The following is a 20,357-nucleotide window of genomic DNA, read 5'->3' on the forward strand; positions in this document are numbered from 1 at the left end:
TAAACACTTTTCTTTATTCCTGTAAGTGGTGTCAATTGCCTCCTTGTTTTCTGTCTGTTGTTTTAAAATCAATTATTCAGTCAATCTTTATTTTGCACATGGTTAATACAATATAAAACTACGAGATCAAGTATCAATATCAAAAATGTACAATCAATCAATTAATCAATCTTTATTTATTTAACCGGGGTTAAAAATTCATCAGGCTCTAGTTGTTCAAAGGCCGGAAAACTTTATCCTGTGGATAAGTCACTATCTGACACTTTCAATCTGTGCAAATATTTCAGTATTTCCTCTAGTACAAGTGAATATGCACACTCTAACCACAGTTAAGTTTGGAAGTGTACGAAAACCTTGGACAACGTTTAACGTGAAGTATATTTTGGAGCATAAATAGTGCCTTATCCAGCGGATAAAGTTATCCGGCCTTTGAACAACTGGGGCCAGGTCGATACAAATGAACGTACAAGACAAAATATCAATATGAAAACAGTGTACAAATATATAAAAATCCTAATCCTAAACAGCAATTCTAAATCCTAAAGAAACCTTGACCTGCCTTCCATGAATGCCGTGTCTCAAGCTTATATAAAATGGAGATTAAGTAGTTGCTTAAATTAATTGAGTGATTCAGCTCTCCTATGATCACACATATATACAAATATTAATCCTAAACAACACTAAAACCCAAAGAAAACTCATGAATGCCGTTCCTCGAGCGTAACTAAAATGATCATTAAATAGTTTCTTAATTGATTAAGTGATTCCACCTGCCTAAGATTACAGCCGGGGTAGGTTGTTCTAGAGAGTTGCCCCACATTTCTAAGTTTCTTGGTTTCTGTTTCCGTCAGTAATGTTGTAGGCGGTTTGAACCGTTGTCTCGGTTTGTTTCAGTGGTTTCAAGCGTTTCCTTAATTTCCTTCAGTCCTTTCAACCATTTTCTTGATTTCTATCGTTGGTTTCAACCACTTTCAGTTGATTTTTGTCACTTGTTCCAACGCCTTTCTTGCTTTCCGTCAAGGGTTTTTCCTGATTTCTGTCAGTAGTTTTAAGCATTTTCTTGTTTTCTATCAGTGGTTTCAACGGTGTTCATGATTTTTGTCCATGGTTTCAACTGTTTTCCTGATTTCTGTCATTGGTTTGAACCGTTCGTTTTTTCATTTCTGTCAGTAATTTCAACCCCTTTCATTATCAGGAAGGGCACGGACTAAATGATCGCTGTGGTAGCTTATTTACAGGTGCTGGTAATAGTACAACTTGTCGTCCCTTAACTATCATCTTTTGACTTCTGTCCTTATCGTCTGTATACCTTGCCGCGATTTCGTAGAGTCCTGTTGCAAACACGCGTTTAAATCACACTGCAATATAAAGGTCAATAAATAAGGATGAGATCCACGATCAGAACTTAAAACGGCCAAATCCAGATTGGATTAAAAAGGGGACTAATCTATGATCTGCTTCATTTCCAGGATCCAAGTATTTGGACAAATTACTCTACTAAATCCGCGATCCAATCTCCTTTCCACTGGCTCCTGGCACCTTCATTAAAGGCAAAGTCCTACGGTAAGTCGCACATTTTTTATTTTTGACGAATGAAGGAGGACTTTGCTTCTTTTAAGAGAACTGAAGTCCTCAATTTTAATCTTATCTAGTCCGGGCTTTTCTCGTATTCTGTACGATTATGTAAGACTATGAGGATTTATGGATTTCCCCAAAACCATCTTAAAACGGCCAAAAAGCAATCAAAGCCAACGGAGGAGCACTAAAATTATTACAAATTAAACGTTGATACAAAAAAGATAATTTTGCATTTTTTAAAGCAGCGGTATCCCATTGTCGGAAAAACCTGCCTGCCAAAAGTTGGTTTTCACGGTGAAATAAAATTCAATGAACACTGACCTACCCCATTACATTGTCTTCAGATAATAAATTACTGTGAAGTTTGATGGCGTTTGCTCAAACATTAATAAAGTTGTGAACGTTCAAAGTTGGCGTGGCGCAGAAATCCGCCCTTCTTCCCCGGTATAAATAGGATTAAGGCCCGTTTATACAAGTGATTTTTGGCAATTTTGTGATATCAGCGCGGTTTATCGCCAATTTATTGCCTGAAACCTGATACAAATTGCAGGATATCTGAGAACATTTTACAGCGATATCGGTCTGATATCGCAGTTGTTTAAACGGGTGATTTGAAGTCGTACCCTGGCGGGGGAAAATTACAGTGACGTGCCATAATAGTCGCACAAAAAATCGCATGTGTAAATGGGCCTTTCAATTTATTTTCCGGCGTAGGTTGATGTGTTGCAGTGCGTAGGGTTGATTACACGGGTATCTACATGGCTAATTGACATAATATTGTAATAATAAAAAATTAATATAAATCGAAAAGTTAAACTTGATATGTGCCTATTGCTGGAATCACTTACCATGTTTGCAGCCATACAAGTCAAATCTCATGGCAATATGACCATGCCATTTCTTTGGGTGCAGTTTTATAAAACGTGCTATAACTGGAGGGTCGAGAATGTGGCCGATCACGGTCTCTTTGTCCATGTTACCCAACAAAAGCTGGAAAAATAGCAAGTTTTTGGTTGTTAGCACGAGTGCTGAGTGAGACCCAAGAAACCCATAAACACTAGAGCTTAGTTTTAGTTTCTGTAAAATCAACTGCAACAAGGAACGGCAAACGGCGAGACATGTTAAAAAGCGATACTGATAAAGTGGCTACAATTCTACCTGTACAAAATTCTTTCTCACTTCAGGTTGCTAAAATAAGGATTAGATTTTAAAATGCAGCTTGTATTATAGTGGACTATGCTTTTAAACTGAATGAGTTGGTTAAAATCAGTTTAAAATTGTGGTGTGAGGTTTTGTTCATGATTCGTAGATTATATCGGAGAGAATGTTAAATAAGCTGCATAAAGTAAAATATATTTCTGATCAAATTTAATTTGAAAAATGTTTATGCTAACTGTATTCAGTGTGTAAATGGAAACCGTAAATCCTCGAATAAGCGCTTCCCTCGACGAAACTTCCCTTAGCCAAAATTTGAAATAAGCGCGTCTGCTTGAGTAATCGTACCCGCCTATTCTCTGGTTGAATACTACAGAGACGAAAAGTTGTGATAGTGTCAGTCACGTTTATCAGTTATCATTTTGTTCAATCATCGGTAATTGAGAATCAAAGTTGAGCCGCTTTTAACTGCATCATTACAATACAAGAAACCAGTTTCTATTCTTCCAGGTCGCGGCATCTTACAATTCCAAGTTCATGTATTTACATTATGCGTGCGAAGTGTGCCCCTATTACAAAATTCGAACAGCTTTGTATATAAATGCACAGTTTACTCTGATGCCCATCTGGACCAATATGTGGGAAAATTAAATGAGGTCCTCCTCGAACTAGCACCCCTCGAAAAAGTGCTTCCTGCCTAAACCCACAATTGAAATGAGCACTCGGGTCCATGTGCGAGGATTTGCAGTATGGTATTGAAAACCTCCATCTCTTTCCCTGATCTTGATCGCTATTACGCTAAAATTCAAAACACTGGCATTAAGCGCACCTGATCATTCTTGTAGGACATATATGGATCTTCATTGAGTCTGTACGATAAGGAGTATTTTGTAACCCACTGACTTAAGTTGAATATTCCTTGGGTGGCAATTCCAGTTACTTTGGTGATATTTCCTAAATCCACTTGAATCCACTGGCTTAAGTCTGCATGTAAAGACTTCCATCCACCGTACTTGCTCTCAAACCTCGCTTTTTCAGGGTCGTAACCTGTAGCAAATGTGGAAGCTGTGATGGCTTCATTTGGTATAACGTCCTTACTTTTCATACCAATAGGGGACGTGCAATTTACCACAGGGATGTCAAAGCCTAACAGATAACAAGAGTGGAAGAAACGTCAAAATGTTAATGAAAATAGCCAAAGGTATCGTTTATTTAAAATTTCGTTCCTCGTTGTAATTAGTAATTTTCATTGCATCGTAGACTTAGAAATTGTGATTTGCAAAAGAAGTAAGTGAAGGTAGGTTAGAGTTAGGGTGTACCATTTTAAGCGTTATTGCTAGTTTTATGAAATAACCAAGACATCACGTGTGCCGTGATAGGTTGAGGGCAATTTAGCCATCAACCAATAGATCATTTAATAAAACCCTAGTATTAATATAAGATGGGAATCCAAAGCTAAAACGTGCAGGATCGTCTGAGAAATAAATTGAGTTGAATAAAAACATGAATTCTAAGGGAACTGAACATCTTTCAGTGTTTATTTTGCAAAAGAAAAAAAAAATTGTGTTATTGTTTCAGCATTAGTTGAATAACAAATGTTGAACTGTGTATTAGTGGCATAAAGTTAAGTAGACATCCGTGCAACTTTGAGAGACGGCTCCAGACAGTTGTGGACGAATTAAACACTTACCCAAAGTTCTCATTCTCCACAAAATCTTTTACTGGGGCCGGTTGAACAACTGGGCCCTGGTGTCTGCATGTGTTACCTAGATATTACGTTTCTGTGCTTATTGCTCTTTGATGTCGCGAATGTTGGGCAAAATTTGCGCGGTCGAGAGGCGAAAAACTCACAGAAACGCCTTGCTACAAATGTACAGTATTGTATGACTAGGTTTGTCTTTCCCGAGGTGTTCCAGCGCCGTTGCACATCCTGTCGTTTTTTAATTCGGATTTTCTGAGTTGAAGTCTGCCTTTCTGTTCACTTGCTTGATTGGTTGCACGGCAGCTCCATGTTCAAATCCTTGGCCAAACTATGCTGGCCTCCCACCAACTTGTTTTCGACGGGATGATGCTATTTCTTGTAATATTCGTTCTTAGGGGATAACATACGAAAGATTACTTGTACATAATTTATTTTGATTTGGCTGTAAATCAGATTAGTCTATTGGCAGTAGCTTATACAATACTTAAGCTACCACATTTTTAGTAATTTAACCTACCTTGAAAGCATCCATAAAACTCTACTCTCATAGCAATGTGTACATGCCATGTTACGGCGTGAATGCGAATGTAACGGGTTATAATTGGTTCTTCTAGTCTTTGACTGACTACATTATTCCAATCTCTGTTTCCAATAAAAACCTGATGCAACAAAGGGGGACGAAAAAGAAGAAACAAAAATTAAAAAAGTATAATCGCCAGAAAAAGCAGCTGTTTTGTCATGAAACATCGTGTATTTGAACTATGGATGAAACATTCAATTCCTGAAAGATCTCCGCAGTCATATATGTTTGATGAGCCGGTTGTGAAAGAAAAAGACAAAAAACAAATTCAGGTTTGAACGGGATTCATACTCAAGACCCCTGCGATAACAATGCATTGCTCTATCAGCTGAGCTATGAAGCACGTACTAGATAACCATGACAAGATAATAAAAATGTTTCCTGAGACGTATTCGTGAAGAACCTAATGGATGTATAAAATTGAGTCGAGTAAAATACTTTAATACTGTTTGATACCTTCTTGTGTCCTTGCTTACGGTAATTTTTGAACAGTAGACCATCGAAACTGAATGAGATGGTAAAAGTTTCAACCCACTGCTCGACATTGTGCCTGCCTTGAATTGCTACACCAGCAACTTTGGTCCAGTTGCCGAAAGTAACTTGGAGCCATTGTAACTCGTTGTTTTTCAATGCGACCCACGCAGCGACTCTTCCCTGTCCACCTTTAAAATGTAGCCTGGCATTGCGTCCCTCGTGCTGTTGATCCACTTTAGATGAAGCTGTTATGGCTGAATCAGGAATGACTTCATCTTCCATTCCGAGTGACTTAAGGCACTTTGGTAGTTTAGGTGTGGAGACTCCTTAAATGACACGAAAAAGGCCATTGTTTATCGGTGTACATTGTATATCTTTTCTCCTATATAAAATGATCATGTGTTTTAGAAAGACGAAAATAAGACAGAAAGATCAGCACCTGTGCAACATTTAGCTAGTTTAGTTTAAAGAAAAAGGAAAATTAATTCTTCGATCTCCACTTCCAAAGTTAGTCTTTACTTATATTTTTTCCTAAGGTTCACTTTAAAATATGTGAAGTAACCTTAATTTCTGGAAGGTTATAAATTTGGAGCAAATATTATCCAAAATATAAATAAGTAGTCGGTTTAACCTGCCTATTATCTCATGGATACAATGAATGTTGTGTCGCTATCACTAATGACACAAATGATGAATCAGAGAATTAACTCTGCTGTGTAAGTTGTAGTGCTAAGTGAACCCATGAATGAACCAGTTAGATAGCTTAACCGTCAATCTCCAATAAAGAATGCAACCTCACGTCGTCAAGTTTAGGCATTTTCACCATCGCTGAAGCCTTGGTTTCACGATTGAAAGTGTAGCCGTCCCGTTAAAATACTGTTTATACCGTCAAATCTATTCTTCCTCCTGAAATCGCTGCCTTAGCAAGAGAGACGTATAATGTCTTGAGGCAGTGTCGGAGTACTCTAGTTATTAGTGAGCATGCCCATTGGTGTTGTGTTCCAAAAGTAACTCGTCCTAGCTCGTGTCAAATAATTAGTGTTAATTTTTCAAAGTAGTGTGGAGCTGCAAAGACGTCACAGTTGTTGACAGCGGTGAAAGTAGGCTGACCCCAGAAGAGAAGATGCTGTGGGGCCTTGGAAACCAAATTGGCCATGACACTTAAATGTGCCGCGTCCGCCTCGACCGGTGAGAGCAACTCGCCGAATCTCCCTCTTCGCATCAGAATGGAAAGTGTTTTACCGTGTTCAAGGGAAAGTTTGCCACCTAGTCTTCGTAATCCCCTCCACAAGTGAAATGCTAAATTAAAACGCCAAATGTTACTGGTGTACTTGAAGGCCTCGCTAAACAAACTTATTGTAGCTTGACTACAGAACAGACTGCCACGCGATCGGTGGTTCAGAGTGCACTGACCGACAGTTTCACAAACTACAGAGTCGCATCAGGTGTACATTTCTGCTCTTCGAGTTAGTCTGGGGAGTAAGAGAGTACGTCAGCTACTATTAGTGTATCTCAAATGAGTTCAGGATCTTTCAGTTCCAGGAACTCAAGAGCCCCCAGTGTAGCCATGGGCCAAGATGCTCTTTAAACTGCCGGCTGACATCCTACAAACGTTAAACAATATGCTACAAGGGAAACAGCGATCAGATTTGGAGAGGAGTGACGGTTTAGCATCCAAACTGGGCCCCAGAGTGTGGCTTTAAAGTGGAAGTCTACCCCATCTGATTTGTGATTGTCGAAAGAAAGTGGGTCCCTATCAAGGAAACGTGTCAGGGGTAGGGCACAAGGTCAACTGACCCCGCCCACAGCCACACGGGGTACTTTCCTGGACTGTTAAATGCTAAGCAATATTGGATACAGGTGCAGAAACTACAATTATGAGTGAAGGCCTATATCGTCGCGTTGAGAGTTTTATAAAGGAACTGCTACCTCAACAAAAGGCTGTCCTACAAACCCTTCAACACTCACAAAAACTCAGCTTTTATTACACAATCAAAAAACTTTTGGCCCCTCTGCTTACCTAGATCTCACAAGGAAAAACGCTTCTAGGAAAGCATTAGTGAAAGTAAGAATAAGCAGCCACAAGCTTTTGATTGAAACAGGAAGATACGACAACATACCCCGTAATGAAAGGGTGTGTAATGTTTGCAACCGTAAAACCATTGAAGACGAAATTCATTTTTTATTAGATTGCCCAAGTTACTCTTCTTTAAGAGATATGTTCTTTTCTAAAATAGAACCTAGCCTTCCATTTACACGACTATTAGTAAAAGAAACTTTACTATCGCATATAATGAACTCAACAGACTATTTTATAAACACTCAATTAATTTCATTTGTTTCCTCGTGCTTCGAATTGAGAGATAAACTTCTCTCCGGAATGATTACTTCTACTGTATGAAAAGTTTAAAATAAGCAAAGACTTCAGTTACTTTATTTTATTTTATTTTATTTTATTTTAAGTTATCTTAAGAATTAGTTAACGAATCAATAATTAGCTATGAATAGCTTTTGCAATACTGTATTTGTTATAGTCATGCAAATAAAACTTGTTGTTGTTGTTGTTGTTGTTGTTGTTGTGTCGATAACACGCCTCTTCAAGTCTTGGGAGAAGCGTAAGCTACACTTCAGTCGGTGGTATTGCTGCGTAGCAAAGTGTATTTGTGTGTAGAGACTTGGTACGGGTAATATTAGTTGAATTGTTGTTGATGAAACCACCGCGTGGTCTCAGAACATGGCTGCAGACATACGTTAACGTTGTGAGATTCACGAGGTAAATGTCTTGGACGAGTAGCAGTGTTTTGAAATCCTCGGATTCGTTCACGGAGCAACATACAGTTGGAGCATTTTGTACTGCAGTGACATTCAAAGGTTACCGAGTGCCAGAGGGACTTACAACCCACTAAAAAGGGCCACTTTATGTCTATTTGTGCAGCACTGTGGGTAGACGTGTATCTGTTAACCAGTCGAGAGAGGCATTCTAAAAACATAGGCGTGAGCAACAAAGTCGTGTTCCAAGATACCTCCGAAAGTGAGAAGTGTGTTTGCTGTCAACCGTGTTTCAACAAGACCGTGGGATTTAGGCTCCAATCTCGGTTAAACATCGAGGAGTGCCTTTTCACAAGACAAAGGAAATGCGGCACCAAGTAGATGAAAAGCTGGAAGCACAGATAACGGCGGATAGCAAAACATCATGGCACTGAACGCTACTGTTAGATTCCAAACAAGTGTGTGGTTGTAAAGACGTTATATTAGGATGCGTCAATATCAAGCAATGCTATAAATTCTATAAGACTACCCCGCCTTTTTGGGCATGATGGTGCACTAACATCGGTTGATTCAACAACTGGCTGAAGCGCGCAGCAACTGGAATGAAAAAAAGTACATGAAGCAAAATGACCAACCCCAACCAGTAGCCCGAATTTTCCGAGACTGTTGAAACAAAAAAGTTTATTTTCTCATCAAAGGTTTTATTTTTGCGCGTTAATAGTATACTTAGTTCCACTAATATAAGTTTCTTGTGTTTCCTCTATTACCTCCACTGCAGCCATACATTTCGGCCCTCATGGAAATTAGTCCGTGCCAAGTAACAGGATGGATACGAATATAACGAGCAACCATTGGCGCCCTTAGGTTGTGCCCTACCACGGTGTATTGGTTGTCGTTTCCTTCAAATATCTGACGAAAATAATAAAAAGCACTTAAGTTTATTCTTTTCACGAAGAATACGTATATGGTGAAAAAATGGAAGCAGGAATGAACAACATCGTTGCATATTCCACTCCATCGTAAAACGTTTTGTTTCAAATGTAAGCATGGGTTGGAAATGTATGAACTTGTCCACATTTCAGTAGTGACTCAGGAAAGCATCTCAATAGTTTGTGTACAGTTTGCACGTCCATAGTAGGTTTTCTTCCGTGAATTATTAGTAACAATCACGTAGGATTTTGTAATTTGTTAAGAGATGTCCAGCCTCGTTATGAGTAATGTTTACGTCAATTCATTCACGTTTTATGGTGGTGTTAGGTGTTACTTCTTAATATTTACATGTCATTTATTGAATTTTTCCTCAGACTAACTAATGTATAGTTAGTTTTATTTTCTTCTTGCTATTTTAAATTCGATGTAAACTATAGTCTTTTATCTCTTAACATTAAGTTAAATTGATGGCATTTTCTAAAGCATATACCTTTTTAGAGCCTTCCTCTTGGTAATCGTCAAAAAACACCCCATCGTAGCTGGATGAAAGGTTAAAACTTTTTACCCATTCCGCTGCGACATATCTTCCTTGAATGGCCACTCGGCTGACTGTAGTCCAGTTACCAAAATTTACTTGAAGCCACTGAAACTTGTCTAGTTTTAGCGCTGTCCACGCACCAAGACCTTGTCCACCAGTCGGGAGGTGTAATCTGGCATTCGCGGCTTTCCCATTGACAGCAATTTCACTTGAGGCTGTTATAGCGGAGTCTGGGATGTGCCCGCTTTCCAATCCCAGAGCCTGAAGACAGTCTGGAAGTCTGGGAGTAGGAAAGCCTTTGAAGAAAAAACGGATAATGTACTCCAAGTATTAAAGCACCATCTGGAAGTATTTCCTTTTTTAGTATTTCCACGTGAACCAAATGTTCTAGATGTAAACTCTTGTTAAGGGAATATTAAAACGTTTTGAAAAAGTACTACCAAACCCCATCTCTGAGAGCCTTGGTTGAAGGGGTTGACATACTAAAGCATACTTATGTACACAAGTATAATAACCTTTGTGTACTGTTTTTATTATTTAATTAGAACAGAAACAACTACCTGAATGAAAAAATGGTTTGGGGCAAAAATAAATTTGGAAGAGTGTATTCTATACAAATGAAGAACGTACCTGATTTGCAGCCGTACAATTCTACTCTCATAGATATACAATTGTGCCACTTCTCTGGATGAATGCGGAAATAGCGAGAGATAATTGGTTCATCCAAGTGGTGTCTAACCACGCTATATCTGTCTGAGTTTCCGTTAAAAATCTGGAAGGTTAAATGCACAAAAATCATCTCGTATGTTATTTCAACACATAATTTAATCGATCGCTCTAGTCCTTCTGACACGTTTATTTTCTACACAAACTCGTTTCTAAGTAATAGCTTGGTGCATTTAGAATTAGTGATTAATGTGTAATGTTCTTCTAAAAATAGAAAACAGGCTTCGTTGACAGTAATGGTGGTAAATAGAGACACCGTAGTTTCATCGTCCCGGATGTCGATTATCACCTTTTAGAAACTGTAAAAAAACATTGCGATAACGAAGGTTCTTTTACATGCTCCATCCGCAAACCTCAAGACGTGATGATCGCCGCTTCTTTATTGTGCTTCTAAACATTGGAACAGCCTCCTAGTGTATATTAAGGAAGCTGTTACATCAAAACAGACATTTTATGTCATCTTTTCATAAGAACTTTCATAATCAAAAGAACTGACATTCTAAGGTACATAAAACCCAGTAATATAGCAGTAGGAGGCTTTACCTTCTTCGCACCAGTGTTGTTCCTAACGTACTCAAAGAATTCTCCGTAACTCGTTGATAAGCTGTAACTTGAAACCCATTCATCCTCGTCCTGTTTACCCTGAGTTGCCACACCAGTAACTCGTGTCCAGTTTCCCATATCTACTTGAAGCCACTGATATCGGTTGTTGACCGCAGCTGCCCAGGATCCCTCTGTACCGGTGCCTGCCATGAGATAATGCAGTCTTCCTATTTTCGGTGGCCAGGAGGGACCCAACGAGCTCGATGCAGTAATATCCGAATCTAATATCTGACCAGAATGCATTCCCAACGCTTCAACACAAGGCGACAAGATAGGTTTGTGAAATCCTAAATTGAAAAGTATATGTAAGAAACTGTACTTACACTTATTTGATTGTTGAAAGCAAAAGCATCAATTTGTGGTGGTGAAAAATCATTTCTCAGCTTTTGTTCAGAATCAATGCAAAAATAACTATGAAACATAAATTAAAGCCAGGTTCCATTTTGTACAGTGCATGTCGCATTTTGGTACATACCCTTATAACATCCGTATAATTCCACTCTTAAAGATATGAGGCCGTTCCAATACAACGCTTTGATTCCAATGAAACGAGCAATGATTGGTGAATCAAACATGTGTCCAACAATACCTTGACGGTCCGTATTCCCTTCCATTACCTGCGGACAAAGAACGGATGAAGGAACAGAACGAAAATCAATTACAGAATAATCCAAGGAGCTTGATTAAAAGGTTGATGGTGTTAAATAAGGTGTGATTATTTGCAGCACACCTGCACCTTTCAAAAGCTCTATTTTCACTGGACCCTTGCAACCTGCAGCTGCATTGCTTTTTTAGGGTTGGGAGCATTGTTCTGTTGTTTATTCTGTTGTCTTCTCGACCAATCATGTAAGACGTTGCAGGTCTTCCCATTATTTGTGGGACGAAGCGGAGGCAAAGAATGAATTGCTGTGTCAGTTTAAATGATTTTCTCTCAAATCTCATCTTCACAAGATTTTTCCTTCCAATTTTCATTATCTGAAAGATATATACTCTTTGTAATCAATATCTTTTTTACTCGAAATGATATGATCCGCAATGATTTCACTGAAGTTCTGGATTATCTACACTCTACACTTGAAACCACTAGTTCAAATCTTCATTGTTTCATTCCAGGCCAGTTGGGGGAATTTTCCCGCCACATCTAATCACGTGCATAATTAATTTGTTTAAGTGATGTTACCCACAGTTCATTTGAATGATCATGAAAAACTTAGGTCAGAGACTGAGGGTTTTAAGAGTTGTTAAACATTAACAATTTGAAATAACAAGAAAGTAAAACATTACAGCAAGAAGACAACCAAGGTGCTACAGACACGAATTCGGGGGAAGCATTTGTACTGCACAAAAGAACAAAATAATTAGTTTGCCTGACTATACTCTGTGAAGTTACCATCCTCGTTACCATAAAACAGCTTATACTTTGTCAACCACCAATTGTGCACATCGTTTCCTTGAGTAGCTATACCAGTAACCATGGCAATATCACCTAAATCAATCTGCAGGAATTGACGGTTATCGTGGTATTGTGCAGTCCAGCCTCCCGCATAAGATCCTGATGTGAAGATGAGAAAAAGACAGGCGACATTTGAGTTCCTGGATACAGTAAAAATTATTTTGACATTTAGGTTCTCTGTGTGTTGTCTTAGTTTTTGTTGAAATCTGGAGCTATGGGAGTCATTCTCTGGTCGCTTTACTGTTGATCTGAGTTAAACTATCGAAACACGCTATTATAAAGCTTACTCGACTGTCGCTGATTGGCACCTTAACCTCAAAAGAACTTTACTGGAGTGTCAACAAACTATCATGATAGGTAATTGCACTTCCATCATAAACAAAACATTTACACCCCCTTTCGCAGTTAGTTTTGTATACATAACAATGTTAGGGGGCAGTTCAATAACCGAGCGTATTTTTCCTGTTGTTTGCCTTTTTTGGAGGGAAAACTGCTGTAAATCAGCTATGCAGACCATTTTCAAACTTCTTACCGTTTAGCTTTAAATGGAGCCTACTTCTCTCAGGTCCACTAAATTGGTTGCGACGGGAAGAGGCTATTATGGATAGGTCCGGTATGCGCCCACTCTCCATGCCAAGCGGTGAAAAGCATTTGTTTTCAATTGTAGATCCTGAAGAATAAATGCAGTCTTAAGGTTGAGACAAACTAATACCAAATTTATACAACTATAGGAGGTGTAAAATATGGTGACAAAACTAATTGAACCAATAATTTAATTGAATAAATTCGGACTATTAGAGTCCATGGTTATCTTAAGCGGTCCCAAGCGAAGCAAACGAGAATCGTTTTCATAAATGGATTATAATTCAGTAAATGTTTGAGCTAAAGTGAACACATTTAAGGCACCTGCGTGATTTCAATTACTTTTATACAATATTTGACCGGATACACACCTTTACAGCCATAGAATTCAACTCTCATAGAAATCCAGTCGTTACAAGTGATTGGATGAATTCTTATTAATCGCGTAACAATCGCCTTCTTTAAATCGTGATGAACAATCGTAGTTTTGTCGCTGTTCCCGTCAAATACCTTTAAATCAAAACGGAACTATCATTTCACTTATCAGACGTGTTTAAAAAAGGAAGGGGACTGACTGGGGGAAAAGAGAGTGCTGACCAAAAGAAAAGGGAAAGAAGTGCGTGGACGGCGGAAAGGAGACGAAACAGAAGTTCCACAGAAAAAAATTGTTTAGAATTGAGTAACTACGATTCACAGTTCACTGCTAATGTTGGAAAATCACGTCGGTTCCATAATTTTTTTTTAATTTTGTTAAACAATTTTTTTTAATTTTTTTTAAATTTTTTTAAAAAAATTTTTTTTAAACAATTTTTTAAAATAAACTCTAGTGAGCAGCACACAGCAACAGATCTTGTCAACTTCTTTATTATCTGCTACCGGTTTCGTCTGATCACACAGACTTCTTCAGGGAGTTAGAACAAGATAGTGAGGGAACCTATTTTATACCTAATCATTGTAGTACAAATCACGTTCCAACAAGGGTGTGAAGCCCAAAATTAAACATTGCGCATTTTCCGCGTCACGCAGGATTCCCGTCATATCCTGCACGTAATGCTTTTTGGGTGTTTTTTTGCTGTTCACACCCTTGTTGGAACGTGATTTGTACTACAATGATAATAAAGAAGTTGACAAGATCTGTTGCTGTGTGCTGCTCACTAGAGTTTATTTAAAAAATATATTGTCTACAGATCACGTTTCGCAAGGCAAAAGACCAGTTATTTCATGTTTTATGGCCTGAGAATACCATGAAATAACAAATATAAGGTGGTATAAAGAGTCCAATACATCACGTATAAGGAACGATATACTGGTGTTGAAGGACTGTATGATGACCAGTACTCGTTTGTTTCCTTATAGTCAAGTACACGGAATCCTGATACTAGTGTATAAGATCCGTATAAATCTTGGCATGGCCTGAGGTATACTTACCACGTTCTTATTCTATTTTCCGTATACGTTTTTGTGTATTGCCATGTACGACCTGAGTAATGGACCGTGTACCAATAATTTATTGCACTGTATGGCTAATGAAATGCCTTTTATCACCTTCTTAAAACATACTGATACTTTTAGTGGTCTTTGTTGATCACAGTGATTACATTAAAATTCGTTCCGGTTAACCTATTTTATCTCCTGAGTTTTAAATGATCATCAACTAAATTTCCTTTGACATCGTTTATGCTACCAGTTCCATGGTCTGTGTTCAAATTTCAGGTTTCACCAACCCGGTTTACACGCGGAGGGGGTTGGAGTAAAAGTTTATTCAAGAAAAAGACATGCAGTGAATACCTTAGCATCTGATCCTTCTTTGTAGTCAGCAAAAAGTAACCCGTCGTAGCTGTAAGAGACACGATAAGTTTTAACCCACTGCTGATAACTGTCTACGTTTCTTCCCTGCGTGGAAATTCCGGAGACCTTAGTCCAGTTCCCAAAATCCACTTGAAACCACTGATATGCGTCGTTAACAGCCGCTGACCAACAAGTGTCCTTGCTACGAAGCCTGCCATTGCTGGGCTTAAGTCCTGTGATATGACTCGAAGCTTGAATGGACCAATCAGGAATACTGTAGTTTTCCATTCCTAACGCTCCGCTACAATCTTAGAAATCGACAAAATTAAGGCATTATTAGTAGCTCTTCCCTAATTCATAAGTATGCCAGACTGACTAATTTCTTTTCTGCACAAGTTGTACCAATTGTAACGTGATCACTTTGGGGGGGATACAAGACGTTTTTCACACTCATTTTGTTAGATACATGAGCAAAAATTAGGGGATTTTCCCTCTCAAAAATCGGAGGGTAATTTGACCTATCAACCAGTTGGTTTTATGTGCTAATAATTTCTTCTTAGCTCAAACGTTATATAATTCCGAAGTTTCCAATCGGAAACCGAAAATCCCTACCAAAAAAAATCAAAGAGAAATGTGGACAAAAACAAACGCAAATAAAAAGAAGTGTCCGTATGAAACGTTTACGGAAAACGCATCTTAAATTGGCGTTTCTTGGTGTACTCAAACAACGTAATTCCCAATATAAAGGACAAGGTACTATTCAAGTTACGCAAACAACATTTTATAGGCTGCATGTTGACGTCAAAACGTTTACTTTTTTCTCAGCATGTTATTCTCAGATAGTTTGACCACGCTGTGCCCTTATTTTGTACAATAACTTTTCCGGCGCAGCATGAAAAAGTCTTAAAGGTGATATTTCTTCCCCTGGCCGCCCATTCATAATTTCTTTCACGTATTTCATTGATATATTTTTAGTCTTGAGAAAAATAAAATATTTTGATCATACTACTGAATAAAATTGATTGTAAGTAATCAAAAACCACTATCCGCGTCTTAGCAAACTAATTATCCAGTGTGGGCGGCAAAAAGCGTTTTTTCTTCACACGCGGAATGTCCGTCAGGACGTTTCTTTTTCTGATGCTAATGGATTGTGGGCCTTTAATTTTTTGTCTTATCCTGTTATCCCGCACCTTTACATAATAATCCCAATCTGCAGTCCCTTTCTTGTATGGTGTGTATCCACTTTGCTTCTCATGATTTCGCTTGCCGGCATAGATTTCTAAATACATTTTCCCGTATCCCGCTTACGAAAGAGAAGCAATTCTGAAATTTGGTTTCCCGCCATTGTATTTTGATTCCGTAAATGATCAGACTATCCTTGCTCTTGCCTCATTTCTAAGCCCCATTCCACACTCCACTAAACCCTTCATGTTCCCCTCTGATTAGCTCCAGATACTTGTCGAAAATCGTATACCTTTCTCACACAAGTCACCAGTCCAGAGGGATTCACACAGGCAGGTGTAGTTAGCGACAGCTTTTTCACAGGTGCCATTGTTTTGACATGGATTGTCAAGGCAGAAATCAGCAGCTAAGAAAAGAACATAGAGAATATTAACCGGGAAGAAGACTCAACCGCGATTCCAGAGCTTTAAGAAACCTGCGTTCCACCTTTGGGAGGGAGGAGGGAGGGGTGGGGGTGTTTAGAAAAGCTTTCACTCATTGTTTGGCGAGGCTTATTTAATCCCATATGGATGGGTTTTTTCAGGTTTTAAAAGTCTTTCTGTAGACAGCATGTAAATTTTCATATGAGCCCTTTACAAAACTGTCGAAAGTTTTTAATATGTTTATGCGCGCAATTATTTCACAATGTCGATGTTTTTGAGTCAAACCAATAACTCCACACTCTGATGAGAGTGTCTTGAAGTAATTTAGACATCAGAATTTTATTAAGGTTCTAAGAAACTAGTTACCAGTTTCCCGAAGTAGAATAAAGTATAATATTATGACTGAAATGGAAAGTCAAGCCCTCAAAAATTCTCCTGAACATCAAGTCCTAGCAATATAGCAAGAAATTATTCACATTGTTCCGAATGACATCTATAACCTACATTGTCATAGCTTGATGTAGAAAGTGAAACCTCAGAGATTTTCCTCGCCTGAGGAAAACATGCTTTTCTAGTGTTGCTTTTACAGAGTTTAGAACAAACCTCCGTTTATCATGTCACAGTAGACCCGAATGATGTTCCTAGATCTCTTAGGATCATCTAACCAGTATACAGCGGTTCGTGCTTCCAGTCCTTCACTTGCCTTGATTTCAGAACAGGATTCAGCAGGCAACTCGGGAATGGATCCCAGTGGAACTAATGATAAAAAAAGTTAAAGAAGTTGAACATAAATGACTACAGGCAAAATACTTTGGTCCTTATTGAAGTTAATTTGGCCAAGTTGTCGAAATGAGTGGCCTAATTATCGATTATTTGCTCGCTCTTTTCTATCATTGGATGGCGCGAATTCTTCATGTCAGGCATCCACTCACTGAAAAAACCAACACCTCGCGTTTATTCGCGGGACTAGGCATGTAGGGGGTAGATATCTAATGATTATTGCATTGGCTTCTGGATACATATAGTATAAAGAACTGGGTTTTACACCCGAAGAAATTTTCATATTATGCTCATATATAAAATACGTTTTCTATAGCAGTGGCTGAACTCTCTCTTTGAAGGAGAATCGGAAAAGGAGGCTATATGGGAAGGCTCCCTCCTCAAAGGCCCGGGCTGTTTTCTTACACTCGTAGTATACGCAAAGAAGGCCCGTGCTGTTTTCTTACACTCGTAGTATACGAAAAGAAGCAACATTTAAACCCTCTTATACAATACTTAAACGTATTCTATTAAAGGTTCCCAAAATAATGAACAAACAGGGAACCAAAAGGGAAGCAGTTAAGTCCAAGAGTACTTTATGCATATGAAAGAGGTACCATTTCGGTAAAAGATGGTATTTGAAACGGTGAGGGATTTTAATCAGGGTGAGCCTCACCGTATAAAACATTATTGAGCACCTCCGAATATATTGCCAAGTTAAATATTTGTGCTATCCAATTCGTCTTCACGAAGAACGTGAGCTGAACCCATCAAAGAGGCATTGAAGTGGTCCTACTCGCTCCATGTAAGACAGAAAACATTTGGGAACATACCCTTCTGTTACTATAAACCACACTTGCCTCTATCTATCCATCTTGTCATATAAAAACGTGGAGGATCTTCCACGAGTTGCCCTGGTTTTGCTTCTTTGGTTCTGTTGTTAAGCTCGCAGAGCCGTTCTGGTATGAAGTAGTTGAAGCTTTGGCATCTGGGTTCGTTTTCACATTTTACCGTGCATTCGAAAGGACTTCTCACTGGTAATGATGCAAAGGTGTGACCTTGTAGAGCAAAGCCATTAATTGAAACACGTGATTCACACTGGCCCGTAGCCTCAGCCAATGAAATCCACGAGAATACACAAAACTGTAGCGCTGCTGAACCCATCCACGCCGCTTGTGACATCACAGCAATATGGCGAAGCGGCTCTGAGAGAGAATCATATAAAAGAAGATATTTATAACCGAAATGTATCCCGAAATTTATCTTATAAAATGTGCTTGATAACTAAAATTAAGTATGAGTCAAGCACGTTTGTATGATCCACATGAGTTTTCATATTAGAGGTGCAGATACCCGGCGGTATGACTCTTCGTGGTTTGAGAGTTTGGGCTCAGGTCATGTAAACGAATGAAAATCTTACTCGTCCCTAGTCGTCTGTCTTGTCTTTCAAAAGAGGCACGCACGAGGTATGATGGGAAAGAGAAATCATAATCATCATCAGCTTCATTTAAACATGGATATTAATCATCAGGCCTTATATCATTTTGGGGAGCAGGTATAGCGCAGTGATGAGAGCTCTCGCCTCCCACCAACTTTACCCGGGTTGAGTTTGTTGTTGGTTCTCGTCCTTGCTCCAGGAGGTTTTCTCCGGGTAGTTCAGCTTTCTCCTCTCCTCAAAAACCAACATTTCCAAATTCTGGAAACTGAGGGCCACAGTTTGTCAGTCGCAACAAACTGTTAAGTGTCACCCTCGGTAGAGAAAGTTGATTTACATACTTGTTTTATTTATTTATCATCACTCCCCTCAACTTATAGAGACCGAATTGCGACCAAATAAAAGTCAGTTTTTATTCCAACTGATATAACCTTTATATCATTGGTTGTGGTGAATAACTTCTACAATACTAGGTAACGTTTTCAATCAGTATCAAATTGCTCTCAGCATGTTACCTTATTTTCTTTTCTGCAACACAAATGATTGAACGGTAAACACCTCAGGTTATTTCTTATTGCCGGCTTGCGTCGTCTTCGATAACATGGATCTTTCACGAATCTTTTGTTTTTGTGCAAAGAGTCAAAGGAACCTCACAGTGTGCAGTGTAGAAACTGAAACATGATCAATTATTCATTCACGGTTCGATTGTTTTTCTCGCTGAAATAAAAAGCAAAGTAGAATCTTGTCTTGTTCTAGCATTTTATTCTCTTTTATACGAGAGGTTTGAGGGATTTAGACGTGTCTTTTAAATTTGGCAGCAAGTCTTGAAACTTCGTACTGAACTGAACCGAAGGAACTTTATTTAAAGTGGAAAAACGTGCGCTTAGCTTTCTGGCTTAGTTCAAAAACTGCACCAGCTGGTTTACAGGCATGTCACGATAAAAATGAATAAATAAATAAAATAGAATAAGAAATAAAATTGATAAAAATAATTATATACAGGATAAAAAGCAGTCTTTTATGTCTTTAGAAATACTATATCGTTTCCATGTTATAGTTATATTTTCCTTTTTAATCCAAGTGAGAAACAAATGTTTGAAATATCAATGGAACGCAAAACAAGAACTTGATTTCAGAACAAAGCTTTATCGAATCACAAGTTTAGAGACCTATTTGAACGTAAGAGTCGATATTTAAAATATATTTGTCGTAACGTGATCTCAATACTTTTCAAAAATGAGTTTTAATTAAATTTGATTTACTTCAAATTTTACAGGGAATGTGCTGTCCTGCTTTTCAAAAAATCAAATGTTTTTCTCGTCTTTAACTATTTTGATCGTCTATATAACATCATGTGGGACGTCGCAAGTAATTCCTTTAAATATAGATACAAACTCTTCAAGACTAGAAAAGATGCGTAATTCCTTTTTGAGAGTTGCACTAAAAGGCTGGAATTCCTTACCCTCGCGTATCCGAAAAATATCAAAACATACCTTCCAAAACACGTTGAAGGATATTCTCTTAGAGATTCTTGGAATAGTCCTGATAATCAATAAACTAACATTTTATCACTCAACATACTTACTAAGGCGTTCTCTAAATAATACGTTAACCCTCGACACTGCAGGCCATACAATCTTTCTCCGAATGCGTGGCCCTTCCCTCCTCGATCAGTTCTCTT

At 38.4% G+C, this 20,357-nt stretch overlaps 1 protein-coding gene across 1 annotated transcript; it reads right to left on the reverse strand.

The window, feature by feature from the left end:
- Positions 1-167: 167 nt before the first annotated feature.
- LOC146481623 (uncharacterized) lies at positions 168-18,423 on the reverse strand. The gene is made up of 17 exons (XM_085107579.1): positions 18,102-18,423; positions 17,086-17,238; positions 16,353-16,466; positions 14,879-15,186; positions 13,462-13,600; positions 13,041-13,178; positions 12,423-12,607; positions 11,531-11,672; positions 10,996-11,342; positions 10,357-10,498; positions 9,679-10,022; positions 9,026-9,167; positions 5,472-5,815; positions 4,953-5,094; positions 3,563-3,879; positions 2,427-2,568; positions 168-1,358 (listed from the first exon to the last, which is right to left on the reverse strand). The coding sequence occupies exons 1-17, from the start codon at positions 18,421-18,423 to the stop codon at positions 1,354-1,356; spliced, it is 3,426 nt and encodes a 1,141-aa protein (XP_084963705.1). The 3' UTR covers positions 168-1,353.
- Positions 18,424-20,357: the final 1,934 nt, after the last annotated feature.

The sequence above is a fragment of the Pavona decussata genome, unplaced genomic scaffold, assembly GCF_977016875.1.
Source record: "Pavona decussata unplaced genomic scaffold, jaPavDecu1.1 SCAFFOLD_48, whole genome shotgun sequence".
Lineage (NCBI taxonomy): Eukaryota > Metazoa > Cnidaria > Anthozoa > Scleractinia > Agariciidae > Pavona > Pavona decussata.

Excerpts from the sequence above, each read along its gene's own strand:
- LOC146481623 (XM_085107579.1), bottom strand. The coding sequence starts at position 18,423 with ATGTCACAAGCGGCGTGGATGGGTTCAGCAGCGCTACAGTTTTGTGTA. Across the intron at positions 16,467-17,085 it reads CTGTGACATGATAAACGGAG|CTGCTGATTTCTGCCTTGAC; the intron begins GTTTGTTCTAAA and ends TTCTTTTCTTAG. Across the intron at positions 15,187-16,352 it reads TGGTGACTTGTGTGAGAAAG|ATTGTAGCGGAGCGTTAGGA; the intron begins GTATACGATTTT and ends TCGATTTCTAAG.